Source organism: Zootoca vivipara, chromosome 8, assembly GCF_965207765.1.
Source record: "Zootoca vivipara chromosome 8, rZooViv2.hap1.1, whole genome shotgun sequence".
Taxonomy (NCBI): Eukaryota; Metazoa; Chordata; class Lepidosauria; order Squamata; family Lacertidae; genus Zootoca; species Zootoca vivipara.
This window is the reverse complement of record NC_142591.1, coordinates 10860549-10885433: the sequence shown is the minus strand read 5'-3', so window position 1 is coordinate 10885433 and position 24885 is coordinate 10860549. Positions and strand designations below refer to the sequence as shown.

The following is a 24885-nucleotide window of genomic DNA, read 5'->3' as shown; positions in this document are numbered from 1 at the left end:
TGAACAGAGGCTTACCCAATGCCTAATTGTAACCTTGTGACGATTGCTACAAGGTAGGTAAAAACCAAATGGCTGGTGCCAATTTGCCAAGTGGAAAAAATTTCTGCCCAGCCCCAACAATATGGCAGCCAACATTTATCCATAGGTTGTGTCAGAGCAAAGCATGCAAAGAGGGTGGGTGGGTTGGGAGATCCAGTGAAAGGGTGAGAGAGGAGGGCTTGTGGCGCAGTTAAATTTCCCATGGCCACGCCCCCTATCAATGCTGGTTGGCCAGCAGGGCCACACTGGGTGGCCCCGCCCAGTGCCAGTCACACAGCCAGGATGGCACGAGGGGGGCGTCAACTTCCCATCCCCCATGCCGGATCACTGCAGGCCCCTTGCACTGCCCACCGAAAAAGGTGAGTGGACATACACTATTAGCAGTGATGTGGCAAATAGAACAGGAAGTGTACTCCATTGTCTCTCAAGGCAGATTATTATTATTATTATTATTATTATTATTTACTTATACCGCGCTCATCTGGCCTGGCCTCCCCAGCCAACATAATATTAAAAACATGATAAAACACCAAACATTAAAGACTTCCATAAACAGGGCTGCCTTCAGATGTCTTCTAAAAGTCAGATAGTTGTTTATTTCCTTGACAACTGATGGGAGGGCGTTCCACAGGGCAGGCGCCAGTACCAAAGGCCCTCTACAGGATGCCAACAACTGTAGTATTTGTCACCTCAGGTACTCTTATCCTCTTCAAGCATTCAGTTAGAATGCATGGCAGGGTGGTTGGCTCCCTCCATGACCCATTCCCTGGGCAACATGTGATCAGGACTAGTCTGAAAGGAACTTACTTGTACATAGGTGTTTACAGACATGAAGACCCTGGTCAGTTTTGAGGAACCTGTGGTCTCCTGTCATCCCTGATCATTGTCCATGCTGGACACTGGAACACTTCAATGTCAGGCAGGCGGCTAGGTTTCAAAAGTAGACCATGGCTACTCTCTTTGAGTTGCTCAACCAAGAGTCAAACCTAATGCCAGACCTTATTTAGCTCTACAGATCATCTGGTCTGGCTGATGTGACAGTCCTCCACTTTGGCTATTAGCTTCAGTGCAGGTGGAAGGGACACATTTTACAATGCAGCAAAGATCCAACTACGTAGCAGCCAGAGAGCTGCTATAGGACTGCAAGGAATAAGGGGCCAGATCCTGCTCCCAGAGTCCCTGGATAGAGTCTCCTAGCATCTTACAGAAAAGCTGCAGGTACTTTTTTAAAATGTAGATAGGCGCTTTGCAAACAACAATAACACACACAATATTAAAGAAAAGTAAAACCACTGAATTTCCTCCCCCAAAAAACTAAATTCTCTTGCTTCCAGTTAGTCCTGCTAATTAGTACTTTGTTTTTAATAGAAGTTGCAAGTCTGATTTATTTTATTCATTATGAGACACATTCAGCCCTCACCAAAGAATGCTTCCATTGATTTGGCTGTAATGAGAACAGCTCTCAGTGGTTTTGTGTTAAATTATCAGATGTAAAGTCTACATCACAGTGTACATAATGTATTCAGAATGGAACAATGCCGTAAGTGCACTATGAACACTTTTCTGCTGCAACAAAGATATATATTTCTAAGTAAAAAGAGCAATCATTGTGTATTGATATGCCTTTTAAATTTTAGAGATATGAACCCTATATTTCTATCGTCATTTCACGATAGTTAATTTTTTTTTCTTTGTTTGCTAGGGCTATATTGTAATACAGCTATTTTAATCATCTTGTATCATAACTCGGCAGGGGAGAAGTATGCAGTTAGCCTGGTTTCATCTTCAGCATCCTGTTCTTGTAAATCAGCCTCTGCAACGGTGATACCAACATTAAGCAGGACAGACCCTGATTTGTCTTTAAACATACAGCTCAGTAGGCAGAAAATCACAAAGCTTGCAATGCAAATAACTGATTGAAACCAATATATTCAGAATAGCAAGTGTGAGTGACTACACAAATACCAATATACACTTTGAAAAGTGTATATAGAAACTGATAACCTCAGATTTTGCAGAGGGTGCTGTCTTGGGGAAGAGGTGGATTTAGGGGAGTGAAACCGTTTTGCCCACACTGACTCCGAGCCAAGAGGGTGTTGCGGGGGATCCCTTTAAAAAATGTTCCAGAGTGGATAACATAAGGAAAATACCTTGTGGGTCTCCATTCTGAAAATCCAATTCACTCAGACCATGTTAGCCTAAATCCCAGTATGGTACTTCAATTTAACTTGATTATGATTTAGGCTGATTGTCTCTCTAAATTTCCTATCTGAATGTTAAAACATAGCATAGGCAATTACTCGTTTGTCTTTCCAAGTGGTATTTCTGCCAGCCTCCTTGAATATTTTATTCTGGATGACAATACTACAAAAGAATCTTAAAACTGATACACTATACTGTCACTTTTTGAACATTTATCACAACTTAAAAGATTTACAGCGCAAAACTGGAGGCTTCCTTTTGTGTCATCTGTATGCCGTTTATTGGATTAAAGCTGGTTTCACCTGCACCAGGTGAATTAAAAAGTTATGCCATACTGTGGGTGGCCAACCTGCAGGGTGACTGCCCTAGTTTCACTGAGAGTGGAAACTTGGGGCCCAAATAGAGCAGGCTGTTTATGCCACAGAGTCAGACTTACAGAGTCCCACCCATCTTCCCAACACTGTTCTGCTGCCTATCTAGGTTGCGGCAGTGTTTGGAAAGGAGCTGCTTATATACTATAGATCAGCACACTATGGTGGCATGTAATTAGACTTGTCACTTATCAAAAACCATGTGAATTGCATTATCTATGGGCAGCTTCATCGCTTAATAATTGGACCATTTACTTACCTAGCAGTTCGAAAGCATGTCAAAATGCAAGTAGATAAATAGGAACCGCTACAGCGGGAAGGTAAATGGCGTTTCCATGTGCTGCTCTGGTTTGCCACAAGCGGCTTTGTCATGCTGGCCACATGACCTGGAAGCTATACGCCGGCTCCCTCGGCCAATAATGCGAGATGAGCGCGCAACCCCAGAGTCGGTCACGACTGGACCTAATGGTCAGGGGTCCCTTTACCTTTACCTTTACTTACATATGCCATTGAACCGTCACAGATGAAACATCAGAAGCAGGATTTTCATACCCCCACTGTGACACAGTGAGCTTTCCAATGGAGTTGGGTCACACATAAAGTTGTGAGTCATCAGGTGCTGGGTGATGAGGAATTGATGCACATACTGTCGTGAATTAGCCCTGTGTCTTGCTTTCACATACCAATTTAGTATGGGTGCCCTTAAAAACAGAATAGGTTCTAATTGTGATTATGGGTAGAATCCACAAAAGGCTACTGGCATACAGATCTCATTGAAGTCCTTTTCCTGGAGACAGGTTTTACAGATAGTCCCAAATGTGAGTCAACACACAAATGATGACAGTATAAAGGAGTGGGTGATCTGACCTAGTGAATGCGTTTATTTCTGCTTTGAATGCAAAATCACTAATCAAGGGCTCTTTCACAAACAAACTCCGGAAAATTCAAGCCTAATAATTATGTCTCCCCCCCCCCTTATCTTAACATAGCATATTAAGTTCAGAGTGAACATTTAAATACAGTGGTCCCTCGACTTACGAAGTACTCTACTTACGAAATTTCGAGTTACGAATGAAAAAAAAATGGCTGCACACTTACGTTTTTTTCAACATCCGAAAGGAAAACCATTGCGGTTTAGATGGGTTTTTTCGGCTTATGAATTTTAGATGCGGTTTACTCGACTTACGAATTTTTCCGTTTCCAATGCATTCCTATGGGAAACCGCCTTTTTCTACTTACAAACTTTTTGACCTACGAATGTGCATTCGGAACGGATTAAATTCATAAGTCGAGGGACCACTGTAACTAAGTTAAATCTAAGCTAAGAGTGTGTTTTAAGGGTGCTTAAAAAAACTACTACCAAAAATTGTATTATTTAAAAACCTCCAGATGTAGTGAACATTTTCTAATTCACTTGCATAATCTCCAGTGGTTTCTATACATTTCTGAAAGCCACATCATTTATTCTGCCTGCTTACATGCAGATTTAGGACCACAACAAATTTCAGGGAGCTTGTCACAGCTTTAGTTATTAAAAGGTCCTATCTTTGCAGACAGTAGTGTAGCTTTTGATCTTTCTGTAAAGAAAGACAGACAATTCTCTGTACAGCACAGCACCTCAGTCTGAGTAATTGACTGACAACCTTCCTTTTGAAGTTCGTTATTTAACTAAGTCTCAAAACTTGCTCCAGGCAAGAAAGAGAGAGAGAGAGAGAGTCAGAGGTGTCTGAAGGGCTTGTGTAGGTCAAGGCTGCTCTAACTTTCTAGTCCTTTCAGAAGTACAGTGATACACCTTTGGAGAAGATTTCTAATGTTTTTCAGGCAGTACCTTCAAATTACAATGATTCCTTCATAGCCCACCAGCTCAAACCTTTCCAAAGGTTTCACAGTGCAAATAACATCTTGCACCACAATGCTTCCCCCTCTGGGCAAATGGTGAATTTTGTATGGGCTACACCAGGCACCCCCAAACTTTGGCCCTCTAGATGTTTTGGGCTACAATCTCCATCATGTCTGACCACTGGTCCTGTTAGCTAGGGATCATGGGAGTTGTAGGCCAAAACATCTGGAGGGCCGCAGTTTGGGGATGCCTGGGCTACACTGACTCACAGTACTTCTCCAAGGTTTTAGCCAGGAGTCTTTCCCAGGAGATGGAAAGCCAGGAGATGCCAGGGCTCTGCCACTCAGCTGTGGCCATTTCCCAAAGCTAAACAGCAGAGGGCTAGCTAGTGCTCACCCCTTTTTATCTCATGAAAGTGGATCACACAAGTGAATCCTCAATATGCCCTTATGCCCCAGCCCCAGGTACAAAGCCCCAGGTACAAAGGCCAGCCAGCCCCAGGTACAAAGGCAGAACTGCTGCCAGAGCCCCTTAGCTGGCACAAGGCTGTGCCCACAGTAGGAGCAGAGGAGATATCTTGTATTGCCATTCAAGTCGTACTCTTAAGCTCAGAGACGTGAAGTTGCATTGCTGTCATGATATCATTTCCAGCTCCCTTTCCTGATATTCCCCTACCACGGTACAATAAAGCCAGGCATAATGCCTAGTTATTTCCAGCTCTTAAGGGAAATTAAACAAAGTGACCAGTGCATGTAGCTGGAGAACACGAATTCTGCCAGAACCATCTGAGTGAGTCAATGATAAGCTGCTAGTTTCAGTTCTTTCATATTCAGTGTAATCTAGTTACACACTTGTTCAAGAAATAGCTCTGGGAATAATGGCTTATTGGTTTTCTTGCTCACAATTTGGGGGAGGGGGGGAACTGGCTGCTGTTCCCTGAATACAGATATAGAAGGTTTTTTTGTGATCCTGTTTTTACGGCTGCTGCTTTATTTCATTTAATCAGAGGTGAATCAACTAAAATTTTAATCGCAGATTAAACTTGTGCCCTTGAATTAAACAGTGGGGAGGTGGACTTGCACACAGCTGAGCAGGCTGCAGAAACTCTCTCTCTCTCTCTCTCTCTCCTGTCTACCAAGATTAATAATAAAAAGGGCTTTCCTTCCAAAAATGAGTGATAATCAGTTCAATAAACAAAAGCTATCTTACACGTAACAGAAATGGGTCTTCGTTCTCAAGATACTCAAAAGATGCACCTGTGCCATTGGGTAACATGCACACTTATTAAACTTGCATTAACTCACCCTCTAGCTTTAATTAGTTAATTGATCACTCAACTAAAGCATATCTAACTAGTTGACGGCTCTGCTTTGTTCCCTCTGATGTAGAACAGAATTTAAATTTTATTAGTCGCATCTGTGACAGGTGCTATACCATTAGATGAAATCCTTTCACTACTTGCTCAGAATGCCAAGTGTACACTTGAAAGGTCAAGGTGCCCTCAATTACTCTGTGGAAAGTGACATGAGGGGCTGCAGAAGGAAGTTGGAGTCAGTGAAAACCCTTCTTCCTCCAGCTGGAGCCTCTGCTAGATCAAAGTTCCTAGAAAGAGGAGAGCCCTTCTATTCACAGAAAGTCAATCTTTACTCCAACCCTGGTCATCTCTATATGTGAACAGAAAAGTTGCCCTCAGTATATGCCTAATATTCATATCTTCCATAAATAGCATAATCCTACATTTGGAACCTTGAAAAAGAACTGGAACAAGTTCACTTAGCTGTAACACTTATTATTATTATTATTATTATTATTATTATTATTATTATTATTATGACAGTCTTTACATTCCTCCAATGTCTATATTTCCTCTCTTGTTCATAGTTCTAAACTCCTCATAGAGATTGTACTTACATAGTGCTTTTCTTGTGCAAAGTTCATTATAATCTTTTTCTTGTCCTTCTATGAGATATTTCCCTTCTACTCCCATTTTATAGATGGGGAACAAAGTGATACAGGCTTTCTCGGGGCCACCTAAGGACTTGAACTGAAAGTTGTTTTTTGGGATAGAGTTCATTCCTTTGGAGCCTGTAAAAATACGTTGCATCATACCACCATAAGCCGACCAGAAAGTGATGGAAGTATAGTTTGCTCTCAGCACACTGCCTCTCTCAAATCTCCCCCAATATCTCTCTCAAATGCTGTGGCTAGCCATAATTTCATATATACACCTATCTAGAATTAGTACCTACAATGCTAAATCTTCAACACTACCTGTGGAGAGGGAAGCTTATGAGGTTCTAGTACTCAGTCAACACATTATGTTACATCCTGGACAGTCCATCATTGAGGTTATTGAGGTTATCATTGAGGTGACTGTGGCTACCTTGAGGTTACTGAGGCTGTTCCCTGTATCCATGGGAAGCTCAATTACAGCCTTTCCTACTCCTCTCTGGGTCTGTTGCCCATGAGATTAAGCGCAGAAATACCAGATCCATATGATTATAACTTGAATTCAGGCTGTTTTCCACAGACACTAAAGCATTTTACTACACAACGGAAGTCTTGGATGGAGTCACTTTAGCTTTATAGTTCTAGTTCAAACTTAAGATTGTGTGGGTCAGTGGCAGGGGATAATGTACAGTCATGCGTTTTGGCAGGAGAAAGTGAGGCATAGTTGTATCATTTTCAATGCTTGTTTGTTTTATTTCTCTTGGCCTTGATTAAAGCTATTCATTGCATTTCCTCCACCTACTAGCGTTATCTAGGTTAGACCTGCTTGTGCATGTTCAATGCTTCAATCACTCATCTTTGCGGTGCCGTGTAGGGAAAGCAGGAAAGGAGCAGTCACTACGTGTGGTTATATCTCGGGTACATCTACATCTAAGATACTGTATTTATTTTAAAAACCCCACAAAAATGCTCTTTTTTGCCATTTAACCTGCACTATATCCAAGAAAAAGCCTTTGACATTCACAGTGAACCCTCCCACTCTAAAATCTCGTATACCTTCCTCAAAACCTGAAGTAACCCCTTTTTCATAACATCCTAACAGCTTCTAGTCACTTCGCTGAAACTGGGGTAATTTGCTGTAATGACTGTAGTCGTACTTCTGGCATGCCCAATAATTTCATTGGATGCTAACCCCACAAACAGTATATCACAGCATAGTTTGCACCATGCAATTCCCTTGCATGTTATGTCTAATCGTAATTCCACAATTACACTAAATTTGCACACTCCGCCAAGCCACATTTTCTCCCAGAAAGACTTGAAACAGGTTGCAAGGTTCCACCACGCTCTGAGCGGGTTTACAAGCCACCTGCATGAAATGAAGTATTTTGAAAAACGCCTACATGATTTGATGGCGGTGCTTTTATAGGGCTTATTATTTAGTTCCCTGTATAACATCAACAGTATGAATAATGAGGCCTGTTATGTCTGAGGTTCTGTCCTTCATGCTTTGTCTCACACACTGTTCCCTGTTCTTACAGCTCTGTTATTCATTAGATTAGGTCTTGTCATCCTTGCATTCACAACACAGGAAATCAATAATTAATTATGGATAGGTAAAGCAATGCCTGACTTGCTTTTGAGACCTCCGTAGACACACATTAGAAATAAATTATTTGGTATTGCTCTCTAGAAGTTTTCACTTAATTGACTTGCCATAAGTAACTGCATTCAGAGCAGGGTGCTGCCCCCCACCAAGCCCTGGTCTCCCCTTGGCATCCTGAAGAGTATTGTGCTCAACAGCTGGTGGCTAAAGGCTAATCTTATATTGACCTGAATTCTGTATATGCAGCCCTGCGCCCATCTCAGCTATCAACCTCTCGACAGCTTGCTGCAGTGGTCAATGCTGACTTGCCCATAACCACAGTCTCTACAGCAAAGGTGGAGAACCTATGGGTCTACCCCAGATGTCCCTGTGCTCCATCAGCTCCAGCCATGATGTCCATTGGTCAGGGATTATTATTGCACTGACCAACCAGGTGGTCTCTAATCATGTGGTCTTCATCTTTCGTCCTTGTCCCTAAAACACAAGCATGCAAACCGAAGCCCATTCTCTTCACACCTTGCAAGGTCATTCTTAGCCATCCAAATCCTAAGGAGTTTGGCTTTGCGATTGACGTGTGTTGGATTGTTGATTCCACACAATCAATAGATGTGTGATGGGCTCAGTTTTTTTCTGTCCGAGCTGACAGCTGGAATTCATGTGTATCTGTGGCAAATTGGTTATATGGCTCTTGGTCATAATACGCTGCTCATGCAATTACTTTGCTCAAGAACACATGAAACTAGGTTGTAAGCCTTGGCAAGATTTTTTTATTTTTTATTTAAAAAAAAAAAGCTCAACGTATGTTTCAACGTTCTGTAAAGTAGCCCTGAATTTCCTTCTCCTTAAAACTAAAACTGGAGGTTTAAGAAGCTTATAGGTGAAAAAGGGTTTCTCTTGCCTTATGACTCACATAATCAGCAGGTTTTGAAAGTAAAACGAATCCTGTAAGATGCCTTTCATGTGGCAACCCAAGGTGATGTGCAAAGGTATAACAAATTAACTCATTTGAAACAGTACAAATCAGGAGAGGAAATCCACAAAGCAATGAAGATGTTGTACATTTAGTTTTTGCTTAATAATGTTTTCTTAAATCTTTTGATGCATTTTAAATGGGTATTATATGCTTTTTTAAATTCTAAGTTGCTTTGAGACAATTTTATATCACTAGCAACAAATGGTGGTGGTGATGATGATGATTTAAAACATGGTACCATAGGTTGGAATCAAGCACTAGCAAAAAGCCTGGGAGTAGAAGTGTGTCTTCAATCTGGAAAACATTCTAAGTAGTTCTTAAGAAATATTTCATCAAGAAAAGCAGGCAGAGAGATTATTCAATAATTTGGGGGTTCTACCATACTGACCGTGAATGAATGGACTTTTAGTTTTCAGAATATCTCTAACAGATAATCAGTGCATCTTCCATAAGGGTGAAAGGATCAAACTACTGATTTTGAAGACCAGTTTCATAAATAAATAATCTTGACAATACTTATTAACCATCATTCAATGCTAAGCATGTCTACCAAAATACACATTGGTATGACCTAATTTTGGAGATTAGTACTTGTAGGCGTGACAGTAAGTAACTTAATTAATAAGTAATCACTTTTGCAGTGTCCTTGAGGTACTGTTCAGCAAAACTACTAATAAATAACAGGATGGGGTGTTAGAATATTAGTGGACACCCACAGTTCTCTAATCAAAAGTAAATAACCCAATTCCTTTCAACTTTGCTTTTTTATATATAACAGCAGCTGAATGATCTATACATAAGAACTGCAACATGTTTTAGATTTATTGGGACTGCTTTCTTAGCATTTACACCTAAAATCCAGCTTACACCTCCTGTGGTATTTCAAGGAAACATGACATGGTATGAGATTTGTGCATTAAGGAGAGCAAAGGAGGAGTGGCTGAAGTCTTAAGAGCCTGGAAGTCTAACTTTTCCTCCTCAACAGTCATCCATGTATATCTTTCCATCTCAAAATTTATTCCCCACTTCATCTCTGGCTACTTATCAGAGAGGTACACATAATGATCTAGCAAAAAACACCAAAACCAATTTCTCTTAGACCTTTCTATAAATTGCTTTGGGGGGAGGGGGAAGATAGTCATTAAACAGATGTAGCCAAGAATATAGTTGTGAATAAATGTTTCAGGAAATGCTACTAAAATTAAATAAGTACCTTCTTTTCCACTTTTGGTATGCAGTTATTAACTGTTAACTGCAAGTAGCCAACTATGCCCTAACTCCCATAATGTGACGTCTTCTAAATGTATCAAGTATTTCTGTCTTAATTTTGCTCCACTAGAGTAGGATGTAGGCAGATAAATTGAGTTCAGAAATGCACTTGTACATCTCTTGCTTTTGGAGAGATTACTTTTTCTGTGCAGGAGACCCTTATATACTGTAGCTTTTAAGTATCCAAATCAATTTAATTAAAATTCATTAGAAGCACTAGAGCTGAAACAAACTAATGAAAGCAGCCAGCACATCAGGTGGTATTTATTTCTGCATTAAATTAGAAATACTCCCTTTTGGCTTCTAAAAATTAGTTTAAATATTTAACATTAATAGCTTTTGGAATTGTTGATAAAGTAGGCCTAATGAATTTGTTACTGACAGTTTACCTTTAAAATGGAAAATATGCTTGTTTTCTTGGAACTGAGAAAGGCTAATGTTATATTTTGATTACTCACATTGGAAAATATTGTGATCGTCTTACTGGACGTGCCCATAAAGAATCAGTGCAATGTGAAATTTATTTCTTATTTATTGCTTTGGTCTGACAAAGCACTATTTCAGTTGAATCAAATTTACATGTGGCGTGAAATCAAACTACAGACTGGCCCAAAGAGAACTTTCTGTTGCTTATTGGTAACTTATTTTGCATGACATGAGATTATAGTGATGGGGCAAAATCAAATTACAGCTAAAACAGAATACAGACATATATTGGAAGTCGAACGGAATCTGTTCTGAAAGTCCATTCGAATTCCAAAACATTCGGGAACCAAGGCGCGGCCTCCGATTGGCTGCAGTAAGGTCCTGCAGCCAATTGGAAGCCGCAGAAGTTGCGCCGGACGTTCGGGTTCCAAAGAACATTTGAAAACCGGAACACTCACTTCTGGTTTTCAATTGTTTGGGAGTCAAAACGTTCAGCAACTAAGCCGAACCAACCAAGGTACGACTGTATATTGAGTAGATTGAAACATAATATAATCAAGGAATCAAAGCCAACGGTAGACATATGACTTTCTACAGTAGATTCCTATGATATTAAGAGACAATTTGTGTAGCTTATTTGTAGTCATACCTAGAGTAGACCCATTGCATAGCTGACCTTTCTGGCAAGGCATTGCCCTGCACACATACCCAGCCAAGGCAGGCAAATGGCTGATAGTTAATTCTTTATTGATGAATGCACACATTTACAGCAGCTTCTAAGATGCACCAGAAACACACCTTGAAGATGCACCAGAAACCCTTGCTGCCTTCGGGGTCTCAAGTATGATGCAAAGCTCCCACGTGGGGTTCAGGCTCCTTATAGCATTGATTGTATTGGCTGGTTTCTGAGATGTTGGATTATCTAGGGGTGGTCAGAGGTAGAACTCTCATTCCACTGGGATTCCAACAAGTCATTAAAAAAGAGAGGTCAAAATACTGTGTGAAATCTTCTAAGCAAAGTGGGAAATGTCTGCCTTTCTCACTCTAATCATGCAGCAGCCATTTCCACAGAGCTGTGTATGCTTTGGAGCAAAGAGATTTTGAGATAAGCATTAAACAAAGTGAGCTGCTTTGCAGCTGACTCTAAGCTTTTAAGAGCCCTTTGGGACAAGCCTAGATTCATAGGAAAAAAATTCCATTGACTTCAAAGTGATCAGGTTTGTAGTTTAAAATTCGTCCCATGATTAAAGAGTTGCCTTCCGTCTGAGTGGCGCAGCTCATCCTGGCTTAAGTACTGCACTGAGGTGGGTGACACGGAATTCATTTAACAGCTGGGACCAGTGCAGACTGTGTCTTCTGTGGGGGGTTGGGATGAAACTTCCATGTGCCTCGCCAGGGAAGCAGAACTGGGCGAGCATGGGACGAGTGCTGTTAAGCTTTCATTCCTCAAGCCATTAATTTAAGAACACTCATACCGAGTTCAGTTGTATTGTCTTGGCAGTTCGAGGAATGTAGCCTTATTAATTTAAAATAGATGGTATATATTACTGTGTGTAATTAAAAATGCACACCTTTTAATTCTTAAACTATTACTTCCAGCACTGAAACAGCTCAAGATTGTCCCTATCCAGTAGCCATACAAATTGAGTACTTTGAAATAAAGAGTGCTGGATTCAGCTAAATCCAGTCTACGGTAGCATAATCCAGTGCAAGGCCTGCTGCTAGCCAATAGGGCTCCCCCCCAATTGACTCTTGGGGGATCAGGAGAACACCCAGAACAGCACTTGGGGGGGGGGGAGTGGCTGTTCCATCTGGCAAGCAGGAATGCTCACACTGATTGAATTATTGTCTTAGTGTGATGTTGAATTCCACCCACTATGTTGACATCTATTGCTTGCCAAATTAATCTGAGCTATAGTGTTTATTTGATGAAGGTTTAAGAATGAGGTTTGATTTAAAAAGCCATGTAGAATCTAGCTTTCAATATGGGTAAGTGAGAGAAATAATGGTTTTTCAAGGATTTTGAAGTATTGTGTTTAGTTCTGCTGGCCATGGAATGTTCTCTAATAATTATTACCTCAGTTAATACTTAATAAACATCAGTAGTTGTGTAGCTGAAGATAATACATTTGGCATTAGCTTTTGTCTGATTTTAGAGGGCCTGGCTTCTCAATTATCTGGCTCCTGAGAGAAAATGTGTGGATTTAAACAATATTGTCTTATCAGTAGTAGTAAGGACTAATGGTCATTACTAGTTATTCTTGTTCTTTTCTATTGGCTGTTTTCTTTTTCTCTTGCAATTTCTTATCTAACCCTCAACAGTCTAAGGACATATAGATTAGATTGTTTGAGTTGCTTGAGCCTTAAGGATGTTAGATTTCACTTATAAAGTTTTTTTTAAAAAAATCTTGTACTAGTTAATTTACACTATTTGACTGCATACCGGGTAAAGGGAAAAGACAGATTTTCACTTTTGCTCTACTTATATATGTGAATATTTTGCAAGTTAGCAATCATTGTTCCTGAAAGGAAAATCGGCATTGAGGACGGAAAAATAAGGGCACACAATCCAAATGAAATTAAGTACTTGTTACTCTCATTAATAGCATCAGCAGAGATTTAAGAAAGTACTTAACTCGCCCACTAAAATCAGAGGAACCATTTTTAAAAATTCAGGCAGGTTCATCCCATAACCTTTTATTCATAATTAGATGTAGGTGTTCCAATTTAGAATGTAAATATTCTTTCAGAAAGAATACTGGAGCAGCCACAGAACAAAAAGGTGTTAAGGTCACTGGGTGATATCCAATAAAGTCATACCTAGAGTAGACCCATTGAAATCAAAGAACATAATAGGCATTTAAGTCCATTGATTTCTCCTCTGAGTGTGTGACATACTCGGTAGTTAAAATAGGAAACACAGAAAATCTTGTTCATACTCATTCATATACTGAAAAGATCACCAAGCTATTTTTAATGATAGATTACATTGTCCCCCATCTCAGAGTAATATTTTCCAGCATTCTAAGTGTGAGTGGCAGACCTTACGACACACACTCATTCCACCACCGCATGTGTGTACATTGGTCAGGAGGTGCAAGCATTGTCGGCAATCCTATAATAGTGCACTCACATTTACAAACTGAATGGTAATTGCCATTCTGGTGCAAGGTTTTTGGCTGACTTTATGATGTGTTTTTAATCATTGTGACCTGCTCTGGGATCACTTGGCAACGAAAGACAGGATATGAATTTTGAGATAAATAATACATGAAACTGAACATTTTTGTGTGTGTAAAAACAGATTATATTAAAAAGGATCGTGCAAGAGATCTGTCTGTTGGTGAAAAGCAAGACCAGTCTGTAAAATATAGCATATTAAACTATTTATTCCTAACTTGGTTTACTTAATTTTTATTCTCAAACATTAAACATGAGTATCTTTTTCGCTAATTTTGTTTTCCCCGCCCCCCCCTCCACTTCTCGTTGTCTGTTATTCCTGTGCAGGATGGATGGTCACAATATCACTTTGTAGCCTCATCGTCAACGATAGAGAGGGATCGGCAAAGGCCGTACTCCTCATCGCGTACGCCCTCCATCTCTCCTGTGCGTATGTCTCCCAACAACCGTTCAGGTAAGCCCAAATTTATTAATAAGCTGGGAAGTAACCCATCATAAAGGAAGATATTTCCAGTATATATATGTTAACTTTTCGTGGATGTTCCATCTCTCCTGACAGCAAAACAATCAGGGTAAACCACAAAATGAGTCACAGTTGTCTTTAGGATTGGTACGAATAGGGTTTTCTTTTGGGGGGGGGTGTTGTGTGTTCTGAACCACAGGCCGAAATGAGGGCCTGGGAGTGTGGTTTGATGCAGGGATACCAAAGAAGGATGTCAAAAACTCCAGAATGGCGTGTTCTAGTGCTTTCTTAAAGAACGGTATAAACTTGTAACACAGACGCCGGATGGACATCACAACAGTGATAGATTGTCGCGACTTGTCTGCACCCGAGCAAGCAGTGCAGAAGCTACATAATGCATTCATGCATTATTTATATATATATATATATATGTATGTATGTATGTATGTATACACACACACACACATACAAAGCAGCATATGTCACTTCGGCCGAGACTTCCCTGACCAGATTAGCGAATTAGCCTATGTATGAGCTCATTGTTACAACTACCAATTAATTGTGGGGTTACCTTGACTACCAAGATGGCATTTGCAGAGCTTCTGGAACAGTTAAGCTTTGGTTCAACACAGGAAAGTAATTGAGCCAATAGATAATGCGACTTCAACCTTAGTAAATTTGCTTTAAATCTCTACTTAGCCATGTACTTGGTTAGATATTTGTAAATTGTTGATAATCAAGCCATACCCTTAACGTTGGAAGCAACACACTTTTAAAGAAATTCTGTCTATGTAATTATCAGCAATAATTACAATTTTCCATGTTACTTGACTGTGAATGATGGGCATGGCAGCTTCACCTGTGTCCTATCCAGCTCATCACAGCTGAAGCTAGTGGGCATGCCAGCCCCCCAAGGAGCTCTGGAATAACAGCACTCTCAGATGTCCCCAGGAGACAGAATTTGGATATGACCACTGTGGGGAGCGTGAAATTATTCCCATGACTTTGAGCAAACTCTGCTCTAGAAAGAATGTCCTACTCATGAATAAAGACTTGCTTGCAAATAGGATCTAATTGTGAGCAGAGCAAGGAAGTCAAGAATAGGGTGTAGCTAGATGGAGAAAGATGATAGATGATAGATAAGAGAATTGAAGAGCCACCATCTCTCCACAGCTTCACAAGAAAGATAACCCTGAAATACTGATGCCCCCAGGAGCTCTCTGGTTGCCCATAGAGATAGACAGTCAGCAGGGATAAAGGGATATGAGTTTCAAATGTTTTCCAACTTTTAATTTTAAAAAGCCTGCCAAAAAAGGGCAGTGCCAAAGAATGCTCCAACTTCTGCCCAATTGTGCTCATTTCACACGCTAGCAAGGTTATGCTTAAAATTCTACAAGGCAGGCTTAAGCAGTATGTGGACCGAGAACTCCCAGAAATGCAAGCTGGATTTCGAAGGGGCAGAGGAACCAGAGACGAAATTGCAAACATGCGCTGGATTATGGAGAAAGCTAGAGAGTTCCAGAAAAACATCAACTTCTGCTTCATTGACTATGCAAAAGCCTTTGACTGTGTCAGCAAACTATGGCAAGAAATGGGAGTGCCTGATCACCTCATCTGTCTCCTATGTGGGGCAAGAAGCTACAGTTAGAACTGGATATGGAACAACTGATTGGCTCAAAATTGGGAAAGGAGTACGACAAGGCTATATATTGTCTCCCTGCTTATTTAACTTATATGCAGAATTCATCATGCGGAAGGCTGGACTGGATTAATCCCAAACCAGAATTAAGATTGCCAGACGAAATATCAACAACCTCAGATATGCAGATGACACAACTTTGATGGCAGAAAGTGAGAAGGAATTAAAGAACCTCTTAATGAGGGTAAAAGAGGAGAGCGCAAAATATGGTCTGAAGCTCAACATCAAAAAAACTAAGATCATGGCCACTGGTCCCGTCACCTCCTGGCAAATAGAAGGGGAAGAAATGGAAGCAGTGAGAGATTTTACTTTCTTGGGTTCCATGATCACTGCAGATGGTGACAGCGGTTATGAAATTAAAAGACGCCTGCTTCTTGGGAGAAAAGCAATGACAAACCTAGACAGCATCTTAAAAAGCAGAGACATCACCTTGCCGACATAGGTCCATATAGTTAAAGCTATGTAGTGATGTGTGGAAGTGAGAGCTGGACCATAAAGAAGGCTGATCGCCGAAGAATTGATGCTTTTGAATTATGGTGCTGAAGGAGACTCTTGAGAGTCCCATGGACTGCAAGAAGATCAAACCTATCCATTCTGAAGGAAATCAGCCCTGAGTGCTCACTGGAAGGACAGATCCTGAGGCTGAGGCTCCAATACTTTGGGCACCTCATGAGAAGAGAAGACTCCCTGGAAAAGACCCTGATGTTGGGAAAGATGGAGGGCACAAGGAGAAGGGGGTGACAGAAGACGAAATGGTTGGATAGTGTTCTCGAATCTACGAACATGAGTTTGACCAAACTGCAGGAGGCAGTGCAAGACAGGAGTGCCTGGCGTGCTCTGGTCCATGGGATCACGAAGAGTCGGACACGACTAAATGACTAAACAACAACAATTTTAAAAAGCAACATGTTAGCAGTATAGAACTGGTTGGTGCTATTTGTGAGTGTCACTTGGTTGAGAGAACTTGTGCGCTTCATCGATACTCAGTTTTATTATTACAGCAGAAGGTCTTCTGCTCAGTAATAATTCACTTTTAACAAGAAGGATGTAGATGGTGTTGCTGACAGCTTTGCCATGAATTCATTCACAATCACAAAGGCTTTTATTACGAGAGACATTGCCAAGGCCACCACAATAATGTGGCAGCTTTTTTCTTGTTAGTGGAATCAATGGAGAAAAATGCTGTTAGCATCCTTTAATAAAGGACCTAACCTTGAGAGACCTTCCTTTATCTACCATATTCTGGTTAGATTTGGTGCCACTTAAGAATATTTTTCATTGTGATGAACATTTGTTACAACAATTTGCTAATTCCAGGCAATTTTATTCTCTCAAGTCTCCCAAGGAGGTGGGGATAGATGTGGGGGGAAAGAGAGAGACATTTTAATAATTTTTAAGGAAAACATCCTTGTTGAAAGGAAGGACAATTATGTTATAATCCATGCCAATTAAGGGGAGGGGTGTCCTTCCTGAAATATTGTGCAAGGTAAAGCATTGTTTTTATTAATATAGAAAGGGTTTTTAAATTCGTGTTCCTTTCTCTTTGTAGAGGGTGTTTGTTTGTCAAGTAGCTTCCAGTGTAAGAGAAAGAAAATACTGATTTTTCCTTAGTCAAAAATTGCACAATTTAAATACTAGCTTCTCCTGGGGCATTGCTTAGGGGAGAGAAGGAGGTGCATTGCCCAAAGTGCTCCCAAACCTAGAGTGGAACCTAGATGTGGAAACGATTCCAGATCCCTCGAGTTAAGAGATCTTGTTAGAAATTACAGGAAATGAAATAACCGGTCTATTGGTGATCTATCTATTTGTCTACAATCTAATACAGTGGTACCTCGACTTGCGACGGCGATCCGTTCCGCGGTCGTCTTCGTAAGTCGAGGTTTTCGGATGTCGAAGCGCCGCTATGGCGCATGCGTGAAGCGCGATTTTGTGTTTCTGCACATGCGCTGGGCGCGCGCCACTCTACGCAGATGCAGAACGCGCGTGCCGGGCATGCGCGGCGAAAGGACTTCCGGGGGTTGTCGATTTCGGAAGTTGAAACCTTCGGAAGTCAAAGCGTTCGGATGTTGAGGTATGACTGTAGCTAGTAAGAGAGTGGTTTTACGTTTTTTGACATTGCAATAAATGGAGTCTGTTAAAACATACTAATAATTTGTATTAGTAAATCTTACTACGTTTTTACCATTTTCCTTAGCTAAATAACAAAAGCAACACATTGTAAAGTATAGGACTTTATAGAAGAGTAGGGTAGGGAGTGGGAACAGAGTAAGACTGGAGAATTAGCTTTTGTTAGGACTGTTGAGTTCTGTCTCCACATCAGTCCATTCAGACACCATGTCACACAAATACATCCATATACAGAGTCTAGGGGCTTGGCTACCCTTCCACTTGATTGTACTTTCTAGGTGTGAGTCTGAGCTGTTTTCCACTTGCCCCACTCCTTTCCAAGGGAAAACCTGCTCTTTGGCGATCAGTCAGAACAAATGGCAGCCTAGGGAAAACTTGAATTGCCGTTTGCTCTGATTGAGCACTATGGAGCTGTTTTCCCCGGGGTGGGGAAGCAACAGGACAAGGGGATGTGTGGATAAGCGTTCAGTGTCTAAATATATGCTCCTTCATGTTGTTGTTGCCTATGAAAAGTCACCTTTCTACACAGTGCCAGTATTTTGCACAATTGAAACTGCTGTTCTATCATTCCAGTGTTGGAGCACCAACCACTTTGCCATTGATAACTGCTTATGTTGCTCCTCTGTTAGGCTCCATAGTATTCAGACATAATACAGCAATATAGCCACATCCATTATTTCTTCAATACAATATTGAGGTGAATAATGGCCACTGAGCTACCACGGCTGTCCTATTGCAGTTTCAGCAGGAATAGGGTGTTATTTGAACAAAATATAATTGCTGTCTTGGCCAGAGAAGAAAGAAAATGAACCCAAGTGTAGTGAATTAGGTTAACAGGAAAGTTGTATGATCACCTGGGCGGTCTAGTGCAGAAATGAGGATTGCAACTGGTTTGCTACTTCCGTTGCTTTTGGTACCATATTATTAATTTCTCTTTACATCATGGATGGAGAGAGCTTGCGACAACTTTTTACTCCAACTTCTATCGGAAGAACAGTCAGGAATTATGGGAGTTGTAGTCCCAGCAACATTTGGTGGACCACAACTACCCTGTTCCTGCTTGTAGTTGCAGTTCATTATCATAGAATTCACAGGATCCTTGGAGGCCAACTCCCTGCTCAATGTAGGGTCTGAAGTGCAAGATGCAACTATAGCATGCCTGACAGCTGGCTGTCCAGCCTCCAGTGAAAGAGAGGCCACCACCTCCAAAGGTCATCTGTTCCGCTGTCAGACAGCTGCTGCCATCAGGAATTGTCTCCTAATGTTTGGTTGAAATCTGCTTCCCTGCAGTTTCTAGTCTTTTCCTCTGGAACAATAGAGAACAAGTTTGTTCTGTCTTTTGCATGACAGCCCTTCAGATATTTGAAGGTCACTGTCATGCCTTAATCTTCTCTTCTCCAGGTTCAACATGCCAAGCTCATTTAACCATTCCTCATAGGACCTTGTCTGCAGATCACATGACCCAGTTTGTTAGTGTGTCTCTTAAATATGGTACCCAGAATTGGACACAGTATTCCAGATGTGACCTGATCATTACGGAATAGAGCAGGCATAGGCAAACTCGGCCCTGCAGATGTTTTGGGACTACAACTCCCATCATCCCTGACCACTGGTCCTGTTAGCTAGGGATGATGGGAGTTGTAGTCCCAAAACATCTGGAGGGCTGAGTTTGCCTATGCCTGGAATAGAGCTTAGCTATTTACTTTCCATGATCTGAATACTGTGCTTCTATTGATGCAGCCTAAAAATGTATTAGCTTTTATTTATTTTTAGCAACCACATTGCACTGCTGCTTCATGTATTCAGCTCCTGATCAACTAAGACAGTGGTCCTCAACCTTGGGCCTCCAGATGTTTTGAGACTACAGTTCCCATCATCCCTGACCACTGGTCCTGCTAGCTAGGGATCATGGGAGTTGTAGGCCAAAAACATCTGGAGGCCCAAGGTTGAGGACCACTGAACTAAGACACCTAGATCATTTTCACATGTATTACTGCCAAGCCAGGTTTCTCCCTCCCCCCCCAACCCACCTCCATCCTAAGATTCATCCAGCCCACATTTTACCACTTTATCAACAAGGATATTATGGGAGACCTTGTGAGATGGTTTGCTGAAATGCATTCCCATGATCTACCAGACTTTCAAACAGGGAAATATCGTTGGTCTTGCAAGATACATTCTTAATGACACAACTTCACACCACTCCAGTCCTAGGTCAAATAATTTCCCTCCGTTCCCTCCTGTCAAAGGGAGGAGGGGGATTTTAAAAATAGCCACTCTTGCATTGCTGATTACCCTATCCATGACACATGACCAAGCACAGGATGTGGTACAACTTGGCTCCCAGTCACAGCATAGCTCAAGTATTAAGTAATCACACACACAGAGTTCATAATTTAGATGACAAGGCATGCAACGTTGGACTATGGGTCTCTGGCCCCACATACTGTGCACACTTGAAGCTTACGGGGGGCGGGGGCTTTGTGAAAAGGCACTGTGCACACTTTGCACAAAACCTGGTCTCACAACACACATGTAGGAACTTGAGCACGTTGTTAACACTTGTCTACCTAGAATCCTAACAGGTACCTCACTTTGGGACTTCAGAAACAAGCACCCAACAGCAAACTTCAGTCCAACATCTGAGACTGCCAGGGCAGAGCACCCCACAGAGGTAAGCAAAGGAAATGGAAAACTCATTCTTCAAAGTGCAGCTCCCATGAATTTCTCTCTCTCAAACACTTCATTGCCATTCATTTCATAACCTACCTTGAAATAATGTGAATGCTTTGTCTTGTTTGAATGGTCTTTTCTAATACTCTTCCACTGCTCCCCAGATGGTGGGGAAGTCCTCTTCGTCACATTCCTGTAATCTGCTTGTTGGCAAAAGTCTACTTCAACCATTCCCACAGTTGGCCAAACCCTCACAAGCACATTTGTCTTACAGGATCACAGCCCAGGTGCAAGGAGCAGAGCAAGCTGTCATCAAACATACGAAGTTTTATTGGACACCCCCCCCCCAAAAAAAGGAGAAAAAGTGAGTAGATTCACAGTCTCTGCAGTCTCTCCCCCACTGCCATGTCAGGTGGGCTATTGATGCATAATCACAGGCACTGTACTCCATAGGCACCTCTCTCGCACTCTCACTGTGAATGCATAAATCCTCACCGCACATGCAGCGTGAGGGAGTGTCTGTTCCAGCTGCTGCCTCTTGCTCATTGTTCACTCTCTCTTTTGGTGTCCTCTCTGCAGGCTCTCCCACAGGTATAGGTTGCACCCTGATCCACACGAAACAAAAGGGAGCCCCAGTCTGACCAACAGCAGGAAGCAAGATGCTCCCAGCCGTTCTCCTGTAGGGCTGCTGACCTGCTTCCTCCAGGGAGGCACCTTCACCCTCGCAGGCTCCATGACAGCCAATAGTGCAACAGGTGGTTTTCCTGATGTGGTTTGGGTGCCGTTAAGAGACTCGGCGGCAACTGCTCTGCAAAGCCACTGTCCAACACACAGGAGCCCTGCTGGAGGGGCTGGATGGCAACCATACACACTGCCTTCTGTTTCAGGATCTCTTCAGGATCTCTTCAATAAAGACTTTGACTCTACCATACGTATTGCTTCTTCATTGCTAGTGAGTGGCAGATGGGTCTCCTCCCTGACCCCAGCCTAATGGTATGCCTTCAGCAGGCTGCAGGATGAGTCTCTGAAGGCAGTGAGCTGGGAGTTGGAGGAGCTCAGCAGCCTTGCCTCTCTGTATTTGTTCAGGTACTCTAGACTGCGAGGGGGTGCACAAGGTGGGGTTGGTGCTGCTGTTAGGGTGTATTGGGGGTGAGGAGGGGGAGGGTGATTTAATCTTGTTGACTGGCTAGCCTTGCTAGGTAAGGTGTGAGGCAACATATTGTGGTGAAAGGGGGGAGACTGATCACATGGGTTGCCAGTGATTGGCCCATGTAGTGCTCCTTCCTGATTGGCTTAGGTAAGCCATCGTGTTCTCCTCTCTCTGCTTTTCCTAGTATGGTGCTGAATTTTAACCTGGAGCCTCAGTGTGTAAAATGTGAGCTGTCTCTGCAATACCTGTGTTCATTGTGTCTGTGTGTTAGGGCAGGGGACAGAAATATGTGCCTTTTGGTGCCTCTGGGTTTTGGGTGGGAGGATTGTTTGCTGCTGTTCTTGAGTGGTTAGGGAACAGCTCTGTGGCATTTTGCAGTGTGGGTTTGAATCCCAGGAGCATCCTCTTTTGGCCCCGACATCACATTTTTAAGCAATGCCAAAGGTAAGTGAAAGCATTATTTCCCCCTTAGTGTATGCTTGGAATCCTTTCCGCTGCTTCCCAACGCCATGCCCTATGGCAGTGAGGAGCTGTTTTGGGACTACAACTCCCATCATCCCTAGCTAACAGGACCAGTGGTCAGGGATGATGGGAACTGTAGTCCCAAAACAGCTGGAGGGCCAAGTTTGGCCATCACTGCCCCATGGAGTCACCCAAATGTGTGTCTGCCACCCTTGTTGCCTGTCTGGTCCCTTCCTTTGGTTGGTTGCTTCTTTCGAACCCAAGGGTGGATTTCTGAGCTCTTGGTGCAGAAGGCACCAAGAGCTCAGGGAACTATGTGTTGTGCCCAGGGAACTATCTGTTGTGTGGACTTTCCTCCCTTGCTGTTGTTTGTTGTGCTCGTGAGGAGCATAAGGGAATCCAAACCCCTGTTTGGAGGAATGCCTAGGCACTACCTGGGTTGTTGATGGCTCTGCCACTGAAGGCATGAGAATGCTGTGCTTTCATTGTGTGTGCTACAGAGGTCCCCCATTGTCATGCATTTGTTGGCTGGCTTTGTGTACATGTGTCTCCCCACTTAGAAATGTATGGCTCAGCTCATGGAGAGAGAGAGATAAGCAGGGGAAATGTTATGGACCCAAAGGGGCAGGATTTGGATGTGCACCCCCATTGTCCCTCACACGATTTGGAGGTGATAGAACCTCAAATAGGGCTAAAGTAAGCCTCTGATGTAAAAAAAAAATGGTTAAAATATTGAAGAACACAATTGCATTCTACATAATTTGTTTAATTAGTTTTGTGTTACGCTATTGGCTTCATGTAACCCTGCAAATTTACCTGTAGATTGGGAAATCTTGGGTGGCTTGAGATTAAGCATGACAGGATAATAGAGAGTCTGCACTGGGATGTTACTTGTATTCATAACTTGATAAACATAAAGAAAGTATTTATTCCTACAGCAACCAAGAACTGTTTACATTTACTTTATTGCTGAGAGAGTTCATAATTTCTGTAACAGAGGAAACTGACATCTCCAGCTATGCTAAATGGTCACAACTTCCGTACGATGTCTAGATAGCCTTTTTCTTGGTATCTTGTGTATCGGTATTTGAATACGTTGAATTCCAGTCTCCGTGAGCAACAATTGTTAAATTTAACTGCTTTTCATTTGCCCAGATGCTTCAGGTTTTCAAATACCTTCTGGTTGCTTCACATGAGCTAAACAATTCCAGCCTTTCTATCAAAATGGATTATCCTTAATGCTTATGCATATAAGGTTGTTATTAAGTGGTTGAAGTAGCAGCATTCCTAAGAATTTGTGTCTGTTTATGTATTTATACTGGCGGTAGGTTTTTTTTTATGTACTTGTGTGATGAGAGAGGTTAAAAATCCAAATTTGTTTTTGTTTGCTAGCAAGTGCCCCAGCCTCACCTCGGGAAATGATCACTTTAAAAGAAAGAAAAACAGACTACGAGTCAACCGGAACAAATGCTACTTATGGAAATAAAGGAGAGCACACTTCTAGGAAAGACGCAATGACAGGTGAGGCAGATGTCACATATTATATATTCAAAAACAATTGAAGCAAAAATATTGCATATACCTGTATGCAACACCTTTGCAGGCTTTAAGGTTTGCGGAGCATCTTTAGAGTCCCTCCCAAATGTAGATGTGTATTTGTATTGTTTATCATTATGCTGCAATTTGAGCTCCAGCTGACATTTCCTTGTACTTGCGATATTACTAGTGGCCATAATTTAAGCCCATATATTTTGTATGTGCCATACATTTAAAGAGGTCTGTAGTGTAGCTGCAAGCAATAAAGCATTGCTGGGTTAGATAGGAAATTATGATTTCTGTTCCTGCAGCATGATGTTTAATTCAGTGATAAAGCTGCGTATAGGAGAGAAGCTTGCATTCTAATAGTATTTTTTCTTCCATGGGGAAAAGAGGTTTTATCTGGTTTTATAACATCCCCCACCCCCAAAACAGAAGGGCAGAGACGTGACTTGCACTACACATTTTGGCTTTGTGGTGTAACCCTAGATGAGCACATGTCGTGATCTCTAGCTACAGCTTTTGCATGAATATTATATGGCTTAGCAGAAATTGGAATAACCATGCATCAGTTGAGTACTCTAATCACCAGAACTTCATTTATATCTTTTTATCAGTTTTATCCTTAGGGAGTATAATTTTTTTCTACTCTCTTTAGGCACACCTCAGTGAAAAATATCTCATTCCTCCAAACCTTTGAGGAATCAGCTTAATTATTCATTGGTGTTAGCTACTGGATATTTAAGACTTGGATGTTTGTGTTGCTTTCCGAAAGAGCTGCCACTCCTCTCAAGCAGAGGCCAGATTATTCTGGGCAGAGCAGGAAGATCTGGGCCATAGAGCCAGAAAGCCTCTGCACCCCAACCTAGAGGAATGTTTCATGTCCCCCCCCCATTTTCACTAGGGGGCTGTGAGGGGA

General features: G+C 41.8%; 1 protein-coding gene across 2 annotated transcripts in view; it reads left to right on the top strand.

Moving 5' to 3' along the window:
* CTNND2 (catenin delta 2) overlaps window positions 1–24885 on the top strand; it is a 466576-nt gene that overhangs the window by 431535 nt on the left and 10156 nt on the right. For both annotated transcript variants that reach the window (XM_088675087.1, XM_088675086.1), the window contains 2 exons: window positions 14184–14310; window positions 23823–23951. In XM_088675087.1, the coding sequence (XP_088531213.1) occupies window positions 14184–14310; window positions 23823–23951 (256 nt within the window). The remainder of the gene's footprint in view (window positions 1–14183; window positions 14311–23822; window positions 23952–24885) is intronic.